Source organism: Boleophthalmus pectinirostris, unplaced genomic scaffold (genome assembly GCF_026225935.1).
Source record: "Boleophthalmus pectinirostris isolate CB_2022bp ecotype Guang Dong unplaced genomic scaffold, ASM2622593v1 HiC_scaffold_13, whole genome shotgun sequence".
In the NCBI taxonomy this organism is placed as follows: Eukaryota; Metazoa; Chordata; class Actinopteri; order Gobiiformes; family Gobiidae; genus Boleophthalmus; species Boleophthalmus pectinirostris.
In genome coordinates this window covers 18,464,941-18,482,704 of record NW_026571036.1, presented here as the reverse complement: position 1 = coordinate 18,482,704, position 17,764 = coordinate 18,464,941, and the positions used below count along the sequence as shown (strand labels likewise).

Here is a 17,764-nt window from a genome sequence, read left to right as displayed (position 1 = left end):
AGTTTACTATTAGTTTCTAAAACTTTATTGTTGCAATATAGAGCTATTGTTAATTTGAAACCCGTCTGATATATTTGGGTACAATAATTACATCAGAATAACCATATGTCATACTGTTGAGGTTAGTATACTTGTATCCACCACAACACCATGCAGTTGCATTTCAGTAGCTGTTAGTTCACTAGTAAGTAAGTAAGTAAATTATCCCCTTTTGTGTGACTATTACTAGTGCAGCTGTGTGGTCTCTCCTGTAGTGGGCGCTCGGACTCGACTCTCCTCCAGTGAATGCTGTGAATGAATGTGCACAGCTAGCTTTGGAAATGTTGTCACTCTCAGAATGATATCTCAGCGGGAGAAAGGAGAATTGGCTCGTTTTTATACTGTCACGGACCCCAAAAAGCACAAGAAAGGCTACACAGTGTACAAAGTGACTGCAAGGGTGAGTATAATTTATAATATTAATATGACAGAGAGAGGGCAATGCTAGTGCTTTGAGGTTTTGTTGTTAGCGTTAAGCTAGCTGGATGTTTAGCTAATGATGATGCAAAGACAAGGAATCTGTTATCACGACTTTGTTCTTTTGGATAAAAATAAATTTATTACACCGGAAAAGGACAGTTATGTTGAAGTCAGAGCATTTACGCCATATTCGCCATGATAAACGTGCCCATTGTGAAAACGTTGATTTCATGTTGATGTCAATCTGATGGATGTTGTCAATACATGCCCCTTATTAAGTCAAAACAACCTTTTGTTGGCCGTCAAGATGTCATTCTGTTCAATTTGTAATATTTGCTCTTCTATCCTAGTCTCAATCTATTGCAATGGACAGATGACAGTTGTTAATCACTCTAATTGTACATTGGGTTCTGGTGAAAATGAAACTTTAAGAATACTGTTTTGCAAGTGGCTAACCACCAGTGCATTTGGTCATTTGACCACTCTCAAGACAGGAAATGAGCTAAGTCTGCTTGTTGTTGGTGATGTCTCCTACACACCCGTGGTATTCTTATAGGGCAGTCCTTTGTCACAGCGAGACGCTCCACTCACTCAGTCTTCAAGGCAGAGGTCATAAGCAGGGCTGATGTACCAGGTCCTAGAGTTTTATACTGCATTTTTTTGTACAGATCATCTCAAGAAAGAATCCAGAAGATGTCCAAGAGGTAAGACATACTTTCAACCACACTTAAACACCATGTAATGCATGTAATGTACCTCAAAGGAATTCTCTGAGAGCTGAAGGCAAACAAGTATTTTTGGTAAAATTGTAAAACTGGATAAACCACCAGCTTTTGAGAAAATATTGTTCTTTTTTGAACCACTTTTAATAACAATTAAACACACATATATAGAGTAATTGAATGAGATGCACTGCAGTCTAACTTGAAACCAGCGCTAATTTTTAAAGCATGATGCCAATTACTGTTGTTGAGATGGCACATACCAGCAGAGCTTAGCAGAGCTTCAGTTTGGGAGTGGCGATCCATTGCTGTTTCCTCACTCTTCTTGGATAGATGCAATTTAACACAAGTATACTGTAATTAACATGTTGCCATTCTACATAGATGAAGGAAGAGCTGCTTTCAAGTAAGTCTGGTAGTGTGGCTATACTGTGAAAACATTGTAGAAGCTGCTGTTTTAACTGCATCAGTAACTTCACAGTAAAGACTGTAGTGTTATTTTCTTTCAATACCAAATCAAAATTGCAACTTTCTTCCAGATAACAGTTTGGAAAAGATATAATGATTTTCGCAAACTTCATCAAAACCTGTGGCAGCTGCACAAGAATGTTTGTAGCCAGTCTGAGCTGTTTCCTCCATTCGCCAAAGCAAAAGTTTTTGGTAACATGTTCAGAATTTTGGATTCACTATACTGCAGACTCTGAGCAGTTATTGACCATTGCTTACTTAGTAAACATTTTTTGTAGGTCGTTTTGATGATTCAGTGATTGAGGAGCGAAGACAATGCTCAGAGGATTTACTTCAATTTTCTGCTAATATCCCTGCTCTCTACAACAGTCAGCACATTCAGGAGTTCTTCAAGGTCTGTAAACCTGAATAACACATTGTTTCAAAGACTTCCACCACTAACACACTCTGTCTCCTCAGGGAGGGGAGGTCCACGATGGCTCAGAGCTAATAGGACCTGCAGAACCGCTGTCTGACCTTCTAACAGATACTTTGTCAGACTGCAGCTCTGATGGTAGGGCTGTACTGTATATTATAGATATGCAATTTTCATGTTTTCTACTACTTAACCAAATACCTGCTTTACAGTACAAAGAGATTTTAGTGGTGCAGAGGATTTGACTCTCACTTCGGATTATGGAGGTACAGTAAAAACAAAATGGGAAGCACATTTATTTGTTTTTATTTTTCTAAGTGTTCCTTACTATTCCTTAGGCCCATCTAGTGACAGTGATCTGACCTCCCTTGCTGTAGATACTGACTCTTTGGCTGAGATTGATGATGGCATGGCCTCAGGCCGCACATCCCCAAATATACCACAAGGGGGAGCCATTACCATTAGCAGCAGTTGTAGCCCTCGCTTGCCTTCCTTGCATGACCGTCGAAGCCCATCTCCTGCCCCTGTGCCAGCTTCTTCAGCCCCTAACCTAGAGGTCACCTGGGCAACCAAAGCTCAGCTTTTTTCAGGAAGTGTAAAAGGAACAAACAGTGGAAACTCAAAAGACGTAAAGTCTGATTATCTGGACAAAGCCAGTGAGCTCATCTCACTAGCTGTACAGAAAGAGAAAGAACAGGACTACCAGGCTGCTTTCTCCTATTATCGAAGTGGAGTGGACCTGCTTCTACAGGGAGTCCAAGGTCAGTTGTGGCTACTCAGCTTTAATCCGATGTCAAAATCAACTTTTAAAAACATAAAAAATAAAAACACGTACATGACAAATGGGGAAATGTCACTATGGAGAGGCAGGGCCTACCCTGTAGGTTTGAACAAAACTGTTTTAGATCTGTATTTTATTTTAGAATTAACAACATGTAAAATTGTGATCTACATATGCTGTAGTTTAATATGAAATGCCAGATAAAAAGCATGTTAAGTCTTCTTTACTGAAAACAGTGGCAAAAAATGAACATTAAACTATGACTCTTGTTTATTGACATTGATCACAGACATTTTAATTTCTGCAGGTGAACCAAGTGCCACACGGCGTGAGGCAGTAAAGAAGAAGACTGCAGAGTATCTGATGCGAGCTGAACAAATTTCCTGTCAGCATCTGAAAAGCAACATGGGACAAGGATCAACACAAACAGTGGTAAAGAGCTCTGCAGTTTCCTTAATCTTAAATCAGTGCCATAGACTGTATGTCTATGGTCTGCGCCAAACATAACTCACACAAATGTTTTGATAACTGTTTTAGGCCATGGCAGCTCAGTGTTGCCCTTCTTCAAGTAGAGAAATCTCACATCCTTCAGCAGAAGAGCTCAGAGTCTATAGAGTGTTGGGGATTATTGATAAGGTCAGTATGTACACATCTGCAGCTGTTCTTTTCTGTGTCCTTTTTTTTTGGCCATAGCTTTAATTCAAGCTATAAATGTAGATTTTGTGGATCATATTATAAATGATGAATGTGTTTAGAGTAAGTCATGACGACCACAAGGTCAGTTTAGGTTGCTGGTCTCCTCAACCAGCTGCCAACAAAGCAACTTCACCACTCAGCCATGAAATGACTTGGCAAGCAGCTCAGAAAGAGCCACACAACATTGAGTCAATGATGCTCATCCTATACACACACGCACCCCAAGGAAAATGTTGATACAACCCCGCATGAGTTAATGTGCATTTGTTGACATCAAATCAGTGTCAAATCATTTCATAGAAACACAACTGAAATGTAATCTTTTTTATTTGTTCAATGCTTCGTGCCTTTGCACTTTTAATGGGGACAGAGGGGACAGATGGAGAGAAGTCCTCACCCTCCTGCTCCCCTGTCCTCCCTTCCCTGATGTTTGTGTCTTAATTATATTAGCGCCTGGCTAGCACTGCCGCTCTGTTTACTCACAGCTCCATTCATATCCATTTAGCCTGCACCTGTTTGGTCCCAGTCGGGGTCACAATGAGAGCGCGCACCTCACAGCAACACACCACAGCTCGCCTACATATGCTCATGCTCTCCCAGTAGGAAGGAGGAATAGAGATGTTAGAGAAATGACAAAGAAAATGACACACATTATTTACATTTCTTTTAATTACAGTGTTATAACTTACCTGTTATGTTTAACATTACAATATTGCCTATGTTATATTTTCGGCTGAGACTTTGTGCCCAGCACAGTGGGAAATTTCCTTCCTCTGCCATCATTTCAAGCCCCACATTTATCTTGCAGTGCCCTCTGTATGGGTCTTGACCCAATGTTTGAAAAACACCTCATTGAGGGGCTTCACCACTACATCATCTCAGTACCTCACAATTAATGGCACTCCTCTGTTACAGGTTCTTCTGGTCATGGACAAGCGAACACAGGAGACGTTTATTTTGAAAGTAAGTTTGGGGCATGTGTACAGTAGGAGTGTGCGTGCCGGCGCCCCCCTCTGTGTGACCGCTGTAATTGATTCTAATGGGCCTCTCCCTGTCAGCTCCTCTGCTCTCAGGTGTGAGATGTGTGCCAGATGCCAGCGCACTGCGCGGCACAGATCACTACACAGCCATATGCACACATACATGCACTACATATGCACACATACATGCACTACATATGCACACATACAATGTGAACTTTCTGTGTGGCGCTGATAGATTTAAAGTCACGCGCTGTGTGTGGTCTGATGAATCCAGTGACTTTGGGACACACATGGGGCAAAGCTGGCACTTGGTTAATGTGAGCTTTCTCCTTTGCCCCCCTGCCTTCTGCTTATTCTTAACACAACCTGCAGCCCTGCCTCTGTACACTGCATGCCCTTTATATTTGGGGTATCTTTACTTTACCTCTTTGTCCTTTTGTGTCCTCTCCGTAGTTTAATCGTTCTGTCCACTCACCCACAGGGACTGAGAAGAAGCAGCGACTGTGGAAGGTCCAAACGGATCATCATGCCTCACTCTGTTCCTCACATGGTGCAGCTCAAAACCTTTATTGTTTCTGAAGACACAGTTTTTCTTTTACTGCAGTATGCTGAAGGTAATCTCCCACTCACGTAATCTAGTCTAATCGAATTCACTATACAAATACCATATGTTTCTATAAATGCTGTTGTGTATGAACCAAGCCTTAAAGGTGCTATATGACATTGATGTGTCCACCACCTGCTTGTCTCCAATATGTTAATGGTTTGCTTGGAATATTTCACAGTATAACATTAGTCACATCTATGTAGCATTCATTTATTTCATGATATGTTTTTTTATTGCTCCAAAATACCTTTAAAAACATTCTTACTCTGAGTGGGGTCACCTGTCCACAGATCTGTGCTGGGCTTTGTGGGGATAACAAGACAATATTATCTCCATGGACACAAGTACACTAGTAAAGTTACAGAGTGTGCCTGTAAAGCAGACAAATATATTGTTAAATTTAAGTCCCATTAGTCCCTACTTTAGCCTTTCTGTTGCTTTGTTGCTAATACTGTGCCCTTGCTCCTCGCAGATGTGTGATAGTGATTGTTGCGAGTCACAGGTCATTATTTTGAAAAGCAGGTGGTGCTTGGCTTCATTAGCAGCGCCACCACCTGGGCCTCCATATATCCCACTTAGATCGTGTGAGGCTCTTATGTGTAGACCAGTGAGTTAGTATTTGCAGTGCTCTCTGACCTGTTCAATCTGGTGAAACCCCATAGCCACCATGTGCAATGTCGGTGGACAGTAACTCAATATTATACTTTAAGGGCTGTTACAATATACCTGATTGTTTTAATAGAGAGCTGTTCATAATTGCCTAATTGATCCAAAAGCTGGCCTGGTCCCATCTCCCAGTGTTTTGCTTTTAGCAGTTTATCAAGGACAGAGGAAGGCAGTGACCTGAGTAACATTGGACAAAACGTGGGACTAGTTTTACTTTGAAACCCATTGAGTTAAATCATTATCATCATAGCGAGCTCACTATCCATTCTCATCACAGACAACAGATGCTAGCTTCCAATTGTTCATACTACAGCTGTGGGCATTTACTCTAAGTATGCCCTTGCAAAGAAAGTCAAGATGAAATGTATCTTTATCCACTGCTAAGTTGATCTTGTAACATAACCTAATAACATTACTTAGTAAATGCCCTGTAATAACTCTAATCATTCTTTCTACCAAACTTAACTGAAATAAGACTTTTGCATTGTGTGTGTTCAAAGGGGACATATTGTGGTCATTTAGTAAAATATCATAACATACATAGATCATCATTTTACATTTGATACACTGTAAACCACAGTTTTGATCTTAAATAGCTTAATAATAGAAACATCAAATGACTATCTGTTTAAAATCGCAGAATTGATAGTTGATAATGGTATTTCACCATAGAAAGCGGCAGATTTTCATTTCCTTTTTTTAGTTGTTTAAAAATGTCTATATGACATTTTTGAATCATACATGTATCACCCAGAGTACAAAACAAATAGTTGTCCCATTTTAATTTGGAATTCTCTGCAGAGAGGTATCAATATTCAGATAGATTATTGACATTTCATATTTTTCATTGTATTTTTATATGAACAGTAGAGACCTTAAATTCTGGTGGTATGCTAATTGTCTCCATGTTTTTTGTGTGTAGGTGGTAAGCTGTGGTCTCATGTTGGAAAATACCTGCGCACCTCCAGCCCAGACGAAAGTTTTGACATTCCCTTCATCCAGAAAAGCCACATAACGGCTGTGCACTCTCCCCAGCATGCTTCATCACAGGCGGGGGAGGCCAGCACAGACTCTATAGCAGGACTGCCTAAAGAGGGAGAGACTATCTTTACATGTCCTCTCAAAAGTGCGCTCCCACCACGAGTCGAGGAGCTATCCGGAGCCCAGTCTGATTCAACACCTACTTCTGAAGATGAGTGCTCCAAGGACACACACGAGGACCAGGTCACCAACAGTTTTTTAGCTCTGTGCATTGAGTATGAACAGGAGAAGGTAGAAGTAGATGCCCTGGTGGAGGAGGAGAGGAGTGAGCAGGAGATCTTATCACTGGAGGTGCCTAATGCGACCACCTCATCTCGCTCCCGCTCTCTGCTCAGTAATGACAGTCTGTCGTCACCCATCAGCTCTCAGGAGCTGGGCTTCTTCACAGAGTCGTCGGACAGGAGCGCTCTGACACAGGATACTGAGGGGCCGGACCACAGTGATGTGTTCAGCCCTCTGCCCTCTCCGGCTGTGCCTCTGTCCTTAGATCAGTCCAAGCACACGCCCATGGAGTTCTTCCGCATTGACAGTAAAGACAGTGGCAGTGAGGTGCCCTGTGTGGAGATGTCCCACAAACAGCTGGCACTGTTCTCCACCTCAGACCTGGGCTCTGAGGCCACAGAGGAGCTTCCTGAGCTGGCTCAGGAAGTGCAGCCTCGATTGGAGGTGTGGGGCCTGGAGGAGAGTGACAAAGACTCTCATGAGTCCATCCCTGTCATCTCCTTTAAAGAAGCCATAGTGCAGGAGGAGGGCCAGCCCCCCGACCTGCTGGTCAACCTGCCTGTAGTGACCGGAGCTGTGGACTGTTCTCAGGAGGAGACCGACTCCTCTGGGGTTTTTCTGGGTCTAGAAGTTTCAGTTTCTCCTCAAAAGTCCATTCAGCCTGATGTTTTACAGCGCCACAGCCAGCCCGAGGAAGAGGAGGAGGTTTTGTCCTTCTGCACAGCTTCTGCCACAGGAGACACCACGTCCTCCTCCCCATTCATGTCCTTATGGGACAACTTCAGCTTAGCATACGGAGAAGAGGCTTCAGAGAGAATGGACATCACAGGCCAAAATGACTCTACTCTGTCAGTGAGTGACTCTTTAAGAGAAACACTGGAGTCTTGTTCATTGAACCAGGACAGTCCTGACCACAGTGTGAGCTCTGTGCCCCCCAGGACTGACCCTGAGGTGTCAGAGGCCACAGAGAGTGAGCTAGGCCCAGACCACAGCTCTCTCTGCGCTCAGGAGACTGGGCTCGGTGAGTTTGATGGACATGTGTCACGGCTGTTTGCAGAGCTGCAAGAGCTCTCTGAAGCAGCATCTAAAGCCCTCATCCCAGAGGAGTTTGTGCGGCGCTGGGCCTCAGAGCTGGTCACAGCCCTGGACTCTCTGCACCAAGAGGGCATCCTATGCAGAGACCTCAACCCCAACAACATTCTGCTCGACCATCAAGGTACCACTTTTCTGTCTGAAAAGAAAATATCTACAGCTTACTTTTACAGAGCAACAGCACTGTGTCCATGCACTTCTGTCTATTTCGCACTGATTGTACGGAACTAATAACTCTTAATAGCTGTGTCTAAAAGCAGGAGGTGCATTCAGCAAAGTGCAGTTAACTTTTGTCCGTCGCTCATTTAATCTATTTACACAAATATGAACTGTGTTCAAAAGGAAAGTGTTGTTTTAGCGAAGGTCACAGAATCCTCCTCGACGTCTTCTTTTGTGCTCCTACAATCATCTCACTCCGCCTCGTTATCAACAAGCGCCTAATTAGCTGAGTGGCTGTTTTCCTCTGCCTGCTGGTAATTATTGTTCTAAAGGGCCCATCACCGATGTAGTGTGGTGCATCTGTCTGGCTAGCCTAGGCTAATGGCCACAGTTACCTAATGACACCATTAGTTCTAATGATAGCGTTAACGGGTAGCGGCTAAACAGGAGTAATCGTCAGGGCTGTGTGCTAGAAAAGTAATGTAGAGACCAGGCCCAGAGGATCCCAGCAAGGAAGGGCTCTTGAGAAATGTGCTCTGCAGTTTGAAAAGGATCAACTCAAAGTGACCCTTCACTTTCCATCATGCACAATACAGAATGGTCTCTATAACAATATGCTATCTCCATATATTTAAACATCCTCATATCATCCTCAGGTCATATTCAGTTGACATACTTCTGCAGCTGGACTGATGTGGAGGAGTCATGTGACAAAGAGGCTGTGGCCAACATGTACTGTGCACCAGGTGAGAATGCACACACACACACACTTTACATCCAGTGGGCTATATGTTTACAGTTACAGTAGATGTTTTAAGCAAGTCTTATGTGGGCATTGTTTGCTTATGCTGTTAGTTCTTTAACTAACTTAACAATCTCTAAAGTTTAACTTACTTTTTACCATTATTAATATACACCATCTGGCACAATGTTATTATTATTGTCTTTTTTTTTTAAGATTAACAACAAACTTCATGTAGAGACATGCCATTCTTTCATCTTGGCTAAACTGAAAGGTTGAAGCTCTTGTACTGCCCTGTAGGAGGTGCTGTTGTGCAACATTGTGCTTGTGTTATTGTAACCCTTTTGTGTTGCCCTGACTGAGCGTGTGGCATGCTGTTTAAAAGCTGTCTAAAACCAACTGCTGCTACACTTCAACCCTCTGACCCCTCCAAGCTCTTCTGTATTTATGTATGGGTAAATATGAGCTTGGTTAAATCTAATCTAGTCTAAATCTAAGAAGTTATATGGGTTCCTTTAGTTGTCTTAACAAGTCCAAACCAAGATGTGTTTTAGATTCTGCATACTGTAGCCCTCACCTCACCAAAACCATTCTCTCACAATCGCCCTCTCCACTGAGCCAAAAAGGTCGCTCCAGATTCAAATCCTCCTTGTCTGTATGTATGCCCCCATGTAATAAATCTGAAAGCAACTAACACCCCATCTAATATTCAAAGTGTGTATTTTATTCCCAGAGCCACAATGTGTTAAAAACAACGTCCTAATGGAAGTAGAGGCAGGTACATGCAGGAGTTTGACAGGAGTGGCAGGTGATCTAAAGACTCTTCAGAGTAAAGGCCACAGTATATTTGCTGCTCTGCTTTGTGACCAAATGTGATCCTTTTTAAAGAATATTTTATTTATTTTGACATTGACACTTTACTTTTTTATTATGCTTTTAAAGTAAGAATATTTTCATAATTAAGTAGACTGAAGGGCTCTTTCTGTAGAAGATAACATTTTTTACTATTAATTATAATATTTCCTGCCATATTTTTAGCAGCCTGACTAAAATGTGTTCTAAGTTATAAGTTAAATGCATATTTTTTCCAGAGTGAACTGCTTCCAGTGAACATTAGAATATTTTATTATATTGCCCAGCTATCAGTGTAGTGTTTGTTTTCTCAGTCCAGATGTGAGGGCTCTTGTTAGTTAAACGATTGTTAATCCCCTGTGGCTTTCTAATGCAATACACTTATTCCCCAGTAGGAGGTGTGTACTGCCGCTGATCGACACAAGTCTAACTCTGCAAATATTGGACATTTTTAAATTCACACCTTTTTCATATAATTAGTATATATAGTAAAGAGCCCACAGCCTGTAGCAGCAGTTGGAGCCAGTGTCTCTCTGACCTTTATAGCCTCAGTGCCGTATGCGCAGTAGTAGTAGTAGTATATGTGCAGTAGTAGTAGTAGTTGAAGTATATGTGCAGTAATAGTAGTATATGTGGTGCTATATGTAAGTGATCATCCCATGCACATGCACTCTAGTGTGTGCTGCCCTTGTTCTGTGTGGCTGTTTATCCAGACAGGGTCAGCTCCTGTGATGGCTTCATTCCTGATGACAGATTTATGAGTGTTTGCCAGAGAGCCAGCAGGGGGTCTGCACTGACCGTATGTGTGTGCATGTGAGACACTACACATGTTTTTAAACACATTCACCAAAACAGGAGTGGGACCGGAAAATCTGCTATTTACTCTGAACTGAGCTCATTTTCCTTCGCCCACTTTTATTGGAGATGAAAAGCAGATTTTTTGTTTTACTTAACCAGCACCTGATGGATTCTGGTCCATGTAAAAACTGAACAAAACTGAGAAATGAAAATGTTTAAATTGAGAGATTTTGAATCTGTAAGAGAAAGCCTCAAAAGATCCCAAATGTGCTGTATGTTAAGGTTTTAATTGCTAGAGATTTTAATAATTGTTTGTATAATGACAATAGTTGGTTGTACTTATCAAGCCTAAGGTTTAATTTAAGATTAGAATTTAGTACAGCTTTAATGTAAGTATTTTGAATTTAATCGGTTTCTACACAGTAAAATACTACCACTGTACCACACTGTAAGACTAATGAGCCTCAGAGAACAAAGTCTTCTTCTTCTTCCTACCAGTGCGTAGTTGACTTCCTCTGAGAACAATACCTGTGGCTTTAGTTTTTAGGGAAGTGTCTCTAAGAGGAGAAGAGAGAAAGTTCCTTATCGTGCCCAGAGGAGCGGAGCTGTTACTAAGATTCACAGGTGGAGAGGGAAGTCTGTTTTTCGAGGTAAAAGAAGATGCCATAACAAGTGCAGCATTGTGTTACCAGTCGAACAGTAGTGGTAGATTGAAGTGCAGATGACAAGTTAGACCACACATTTCATTAAAACATAGTTAGCATAATTGTATTTAAACTTTTACTAAAGATCTTGTCTAATTTCCCCTAGTTTTTAGACAATTTTCTGAAGTCTATCATTTTACCTCCTGGTTGGGCAGATACGGTTGCAGATGAGACATGCATCCATAGCTGTTTCCTAGCAACAACAATGTTAACAATGGCCGAACACGTCTAAATTACACAATAGTTATGATTAGGCTAATAAAAATAAATGACAATGCCTTGAAGGTCTAAACTGACAGAAAAATGTAAATCCCCTTGAATTCTGGATGAAATTTTATGTATTTATGACATGGGTAGAGTTCTGTTTTTATACAGTTTATTTTACTCAATGCAGTCTTCACAAACTGACACTTTAACGGGTGTTAAACTATGATAAATATTTACCACAGCTACTATCCCACCAAAAGTCATAATTATAAAAATGCAAAAATCCTGTATTACACATTTTAAAGGAATAGTGTAACAGTGGTTGGAGCGACCCGTGGCCCGTGGACTTGGTTAACTCCTTGTCACCCTCTTCTTGCGCTGTGCCCGGTGCCCGTGCATTGCTTTGACAGAGTGGTAAGTGAAGCCAGCTCTCTCCGCTGCTCTCTCCCCGCAGCTCCTCAGACATTAATCTATTGTGATGACATCGACCTTGCTCTGAGACGTGTGCGCTTCTGTGTGAGTCCGGCATCCTCCCCTGCAGCCCATAACCAACGCAGGTATCACTAGTGCGCTCAATGACGATCTGCTCTCCTTGGCTGTCAAAACACGGGTGCTGGGGAGCCCTGAAGACCGGTTGCTCAGTTGGTTTTTGTCTGTGCGCGTTCGGCCCTAGCGTAGCCGCGCGCTAACCTTGGCTGAAAGAGAGCCGCACAGGCCCGTGGAGTTCCCAGGAGCCGAAACAAGACAAGGGAGAATGTCTCTAATGTGACCCCAGCTGAGGAGCCTGATCTGGGGCTACGCATGGATCTGACCCAGGGCCCCTCTGGGTGACCCCCCCCCCCTTTAGAGATGGCAAGACTGAGTGAAGAGGACATCTCGAATGCAGTGGTTGAGCTGGGCACCAATGCAATGTGATTTGTCCCTTATCAAATTGCATTCTTTTATATAGTTATAATAGAGATCAACCAGTATGGGTATGTTCAGAGTCAATGCCAATACTGATTGTTTAGAATCCAGGGCAACTGATCGCTGATAAACTCTGATAAACCGATCTTTTTGGTTCTATGGGTAGGGATGAGATGGGTAAGAGATGACGAGCTGTGTAATCACATTTTTTGCAGTTTTCTCTTCATATGTAATGTTAAAAACTACACACAAAGCTTTATTTTAGGCAGCAGATTGACCAAAACTAAATATGGTCTTGTGCTGGAGAGTTAAGGCTGACAGCCGATGTGCTAAACAGTCAAAAATATCGGCTAATTGATATATCGGTTTATCTATAGTAATAAACATTACTCAATTATGGAGGAAACTGTATTAGTTATTTGGGTCATAATTGGAATCACTATTATTTGAAACGGTTATTAATGAACTGTCAGAAGTTAAACAGCAGAGGTAAATTGAAGTAAGGTATAAGAGGAAACAGTAAATAAATAACTCCAAACACACCACAAAAAGTGCAGCTTATATTTAAAGGTACACTAAGTTGAATGCAAATCAGTGCAGAGACACATGTTAACACAGTTGAAAGAAAGAACTTATTAATGCTCATTTCTGTTTGTTAATAAATAAATAGATGGTGTTACAACAACGCACTAAGATGAAATGAAGTGGTAATGGACAGCTGGATATCAGTGATTCACATATTGCTGCTGTTTCTTGGAGAGTGTGTGTGTGTGTTTGAGGTCGGGTCATGCAGATGGTGTGAAGTTGTTACGGTTTCCTCAATAGAACAGGTTTTATTATGCAAATCACCTTCATGAGACTCACTTCGGCTTGTGTGAGTGACAAGAGAGTGGCAGCATGTTGTCTTTTTAAGAATTATATTTATATGAGTTGATACACAAGGGAGATTACTTATGCACTCAATAATGCACAAAAAAAACTAATAAACACAATTAAAAAGTAAAAGAATGTAGATTGTAAAATAAATAAAACTGTAAATTTTGAGTTTGAGTAAATGTTTTTTTTTTATTAAATATGTTTGAAGATAATAAGTACAAGTACAATAAACAAATTTGTATGTGTGTTTTTTCAGAGGTCGGAGGTATCAGCGAGGAGACGCCAGCCTGTGATTGGTGGAGCTTAGGTGCAATCCTGTTTGAACTTCTAACAGGCATGGTGAGTAGAAAGTTTGACAAAATATTGGTTGGTCTTTGTAGCTAAGGTGTTGTGGGACATCTCTGGGTATCTCTGCTCTGCTGCTTTATAATGGTGCCAGCGAGTGTGTAATTTTGTATTCGTTTGTAAGTGTAGTTGTGTATAACGTTCGTCTTGGCTGCTGTTTCTTACTCTGGTTCTCGGGGAGTGCCAGGGGTGTTGGTGTGACTTTCTCCCCCAGCCTGAGCTCCATCTGCTGGGCCAGGAGGTCGGCCCTCGCGGGTCTCTGTGCTGGCTCTTGGAGCTGCTCTGAGCTCTCTGCACACGCCAACCTCAGGAAAGGCGTGGACAGCAGTGACCACCGGGGCAGCCCTCCAGACGCCACAACTCGTCCTCAATCAGGGACTGTCTTCTTCATTAGACTGCAAAGGAACTGCACCAACTTTTGTCCTTTTGTTAGAATTCAACAGTTGGATCTGCAGCTGCTAGACTTTACTAATTATACCTTAGCGCTGTCTTGGAGGTCACACAATAGCACACACCTGGCTCAATCTCATTGTATATTACATTTGAATACTGTGTAGCTGATTGCCAGTGGGCATAACCACATATCAGGCATCAGTAGTTCCCATCAATGGCCCAGACAAGAGCAGGGGGTGTTAGGTTAGCGTTTTTACATTCAATCAAACACACCCAGTTACCTGGAATAAAACCTGCGCGACACAGATGTCTCCTTTGATGATTATGTCCTGGCAGCGAAACACTCACTGCGGCTCTCACTGCGCTCTTGATCCTTGCAGGATAAGATCTTGCCTGGAGCAGTCTTGACTAAAGCTCGGATAGCAGCCAGAAGTCCTGCAGCACGTAGCAGGCGGGAGACGCACAGAGGGGCAACTGACTAAAAAACAAACACTCTTTTTTTCATTTAGCAGAGGCGCACTACTCCAGACTGGCTCAAGGATGCGCCGGATACATATATATGTGGCAATTATGCTCATTATTGTCAATTACTGCAACATTAGAACTACAGACTGTGGATGAAACAGCACTTAAAGCTCATTTTAGTGATTTCAAATGGAGCTTTGTGCATGAAATGGCAGTTTGACCTGACCAGTAAACTTGCTCTACAAAAACAAGGAACATAATAATTAGATATGTTTCATGACGTTTATCCTTTGCGTTGAGAAAGCAGTCAGATGAGGTCCTTGTTTTAGTTGATGGCATCAGTGTTGTTTCAGGTGCCTGGACCCTCCTGTTATTTGTGTAGTTTTGACTCCCACAGTGTTGGTTTGATCTGCTCTGTTTTCATTCATGGACTCTTGCTCTGCTCCCTCCAGTCTCTGCTGAGGTGCCATCCCGCTGGAATCGGTCGGCACACGGCGCTCAATATTCCCGAGTTTGTTTCAGAGGAGGCCAGATCTCTGCTTGAACAGGTGAGGACGAAGAGTTAAGATGGGCCATAGTTTAAAATGGACCTACTGGACAAATAGTAATGTTTTATAATTACTAAAATTTATTTGATGTATTTGTGCACTATGTAACTTCTGATGGAGGATCTGTTTGTGTCCACAGAGATGTTATTGCTTTGGTTTGAATATTCCACAGTTATACATTAAATGTATCTGTGTATAATGGTAAGCAGGTGATGCTACAAGTTACAGGTCAAATCTGTAGAGAGGCCTGCTCACAGCAAGAAAGCATTTTCACTTGTGTTTTAGTAATAAAGCAATTGTAACTGAATAAATCTAATTGAATAAATTTTGTGGAACATTTCAGACAAAGCAATAGCATCTCCTTGGAGACAAGAAGATAATATACCCCTCCACCAGAAAAAGTATATAGTGTACTTTTAAACCCCTTGTTTTTCGAACTCATTCTTGTGAAAACTCAGTTACCTAATATATTCCACTGTGATTTGAGGATCTGTTATTCAGTGATTGTTATGCCTGACCAATAATCTGCTTTTACAGCTCCTCCAGTACAACCCCACAGAGCGACTGGGGGCCGGAGTGGGAGGAGTCGACGATATCAAGTCCCATCCCTTTTTTTCCAAAGTGGACTGGGCCACACCTGATGCAGCTACATAAACACCAGGATGTACACTATATTTGATGAAGTTGCCGACTTTATTTTTATTTCACAACTTTGATGCAGGGATTGTCTTACTGTTTGTGCAATAATTTATGTGTTGACATTGTGTTTTCATAGATTTTAATTTAATTTTACACTCCTTGTAGCATCTCACAGCCAAAAGGACAACATTTTATAAACTCACTGTAGGCTGTTTGTTGATTAGAGTGACTACGTCTTTCTCCTTTCTATTCAATATATCACGTCATTTCAATGCATATTCAACCTGTTCTTTAAAAATGGCATTATAGACATTTAATTGAGCCCATTGTAAGTGCCACCATAATGGACTCTATGCAAGCCAAAATGATCAAAGATGACGCGTGTGTATCGGTGTATGGCAGTAAATTATTATGTACTGAATATGTTGTAATAGTGTTAGAGGGATAAATGTTAAATATATTGTGATTACAGTTAGGGACATTATGACACAAAAAGCCAAGGATAAAAACATGTTTTCAACCAGCCCTTTTTCCAATTTTTTTATGAATGGTAAATTTTCTGTAATACAAAATCATGTGCATGCAAGAATATGATTGTGTAGTGAAGTTTGTGTATTACAAGGACAAAGCTAACAATAATAATGTACACTGCAGAGCGCCTAGCCAAGAAACCAACCACTATCTATAATAAAAACATGTATTTTCTTTTCCTAATACTGTACGTCACAAATGTCTTAACAATCATGTTTATTGCCAACAATGACTGAACAATATTATCATAATTACTTTTACAACTCCAAATGGTATAATGTTCTATAATTCTACATCTATTCATATTTATTTTTTGCTTACTCATGTGCGTGGTACCTGTCTGTTTCATCTATGGATGCACTGAGACCAATAAACTAACCTGGATGAGAGCCGAGGGCACTGTCTTGTCTGTTACTCTGACTAAAGATGTAGAAGTAGCTGGAGGTTGTCTTTGTCAGGGGACCACCAGGAGCACCAGTGATAGCTCTAGAAAGCTGCTGTTGCTCCCGCTGTGTGTCACTGTAACACTCATACAAACTGACAGAGGCACTGAAGGTAAATCTACAGCAGGATTTTGCCTAGCTGAAAAGAGATAAGGAAATGGTTATTAAATAAATTTCACTATTAATTAAATAAAATCCAAAAATGCAGTTTGAAAGACTGAGATTATTGGGAAATAAACATGGATTAGTAAGTATTATGTATCAAACCTACTCTTCACATTCATGTGTTAGTGGTAATATTTCTGTCTCAAATTATGCTTCAGGCTGTGTATAAAAATGTGTGTTTCTTAATTTACAAAATTAGACACATCAAAATAAAATACTAACACAGAGATTTTTCCCCAAAATTGTGCAGCTCTTTTCTATTTATAAGTTTGGGGTCATATAGTGTCATTTTTAGAACATTTAACCATTCAAAAGATATAATATTTTATTTTGAATTGTCATAACTTTTCATGATTTTGAAACCCATGAATATATTTTGATAATGCATATGAACCACACACATCTGAAAAACATGCTTGAACTATAATGGTGAGAACAAGGTACATGAAGTAGTTTTTTTTCCTCAAATAACATGCCATCTATTTTCAGAATCAAAGTAAATATTTGATGTGAACTTTGCTCATTACTGAAGAGTCCCTGCTTAGGTCATAGGGCTACAGTTAGCAGCGCTGCCTGTATTCTCTGCTGATGGCCTCTTCGCTTCAGGAGCCATAAACTGGAGTTGATTAGCGCTTGTCTCGGGACCTGTCTCATTACACACACTTTGAGGGCCAGAGGTTTCAGCAGCACAGGGAGTAGCACTGTCAATCTTACTCAATGTGAATAAAGGGAGGTTAGCGCTGTCACACTGCAATGTTGAGCTTTGTACACGGCAAAGTATATCTACGCTAGAATTCATATTCGAATATTCAATACTAATATTTGTTTTGGGGTTCTGC

General features: G+C 41.2%; 1 protein-coding gene across 2 annotated transcripts; it reads left to right on the top strand.

The window, feature by feature from the left end:
* The first annotated feature begins 263 nt into the window (after positions 1-263).
* On the top strand, positions 264-16,706 carry rps6kc1 (ribosomal protein S6 kinase polypeptide 1). Of its 2 annotated transcripts, XM_020927062.2 has the most exons (16): positions 264-439; positions 1,128-1,163; positions 1,721-1,841; positions 1,928-2,043; positions 2,109-2,202; positions 2,277-2,330; positions 2,403-2,825; positions 3,153-3,277; positions 3,383-3,481; positions 4,457-4,504; positions 5,006-5,138; positions 6,720-8,276; positions 8,968-9,057; positions 13,653-13,735; positions 15,052-15,147; positions 15,685-16,706. In XM_020927062.2, the coding sequence occupies exons 1-16, from the start codon at positions 299-301 to the stop codon at positions 15,799-15,801; spliced, it is 3,333 nt and encodes a 1,110-aa protein (XP_020782721.2). In that variant the 5' UTR covers positions 264-298; the 3' UTR covers positions 15,802-16,706. The 2 variants fall into 2 exon arrangements, with proteins under 2 accessions (XP_020782721.2, XP_055005350.1); XM_055149375.1 differs by lacking the exon at positions 1,721-1,841 and having other exon boundaries at positions 332-439.
* The last annotated feature ends 1,058 nt before the right edge of the window (positions 16,707-17,764 follow it).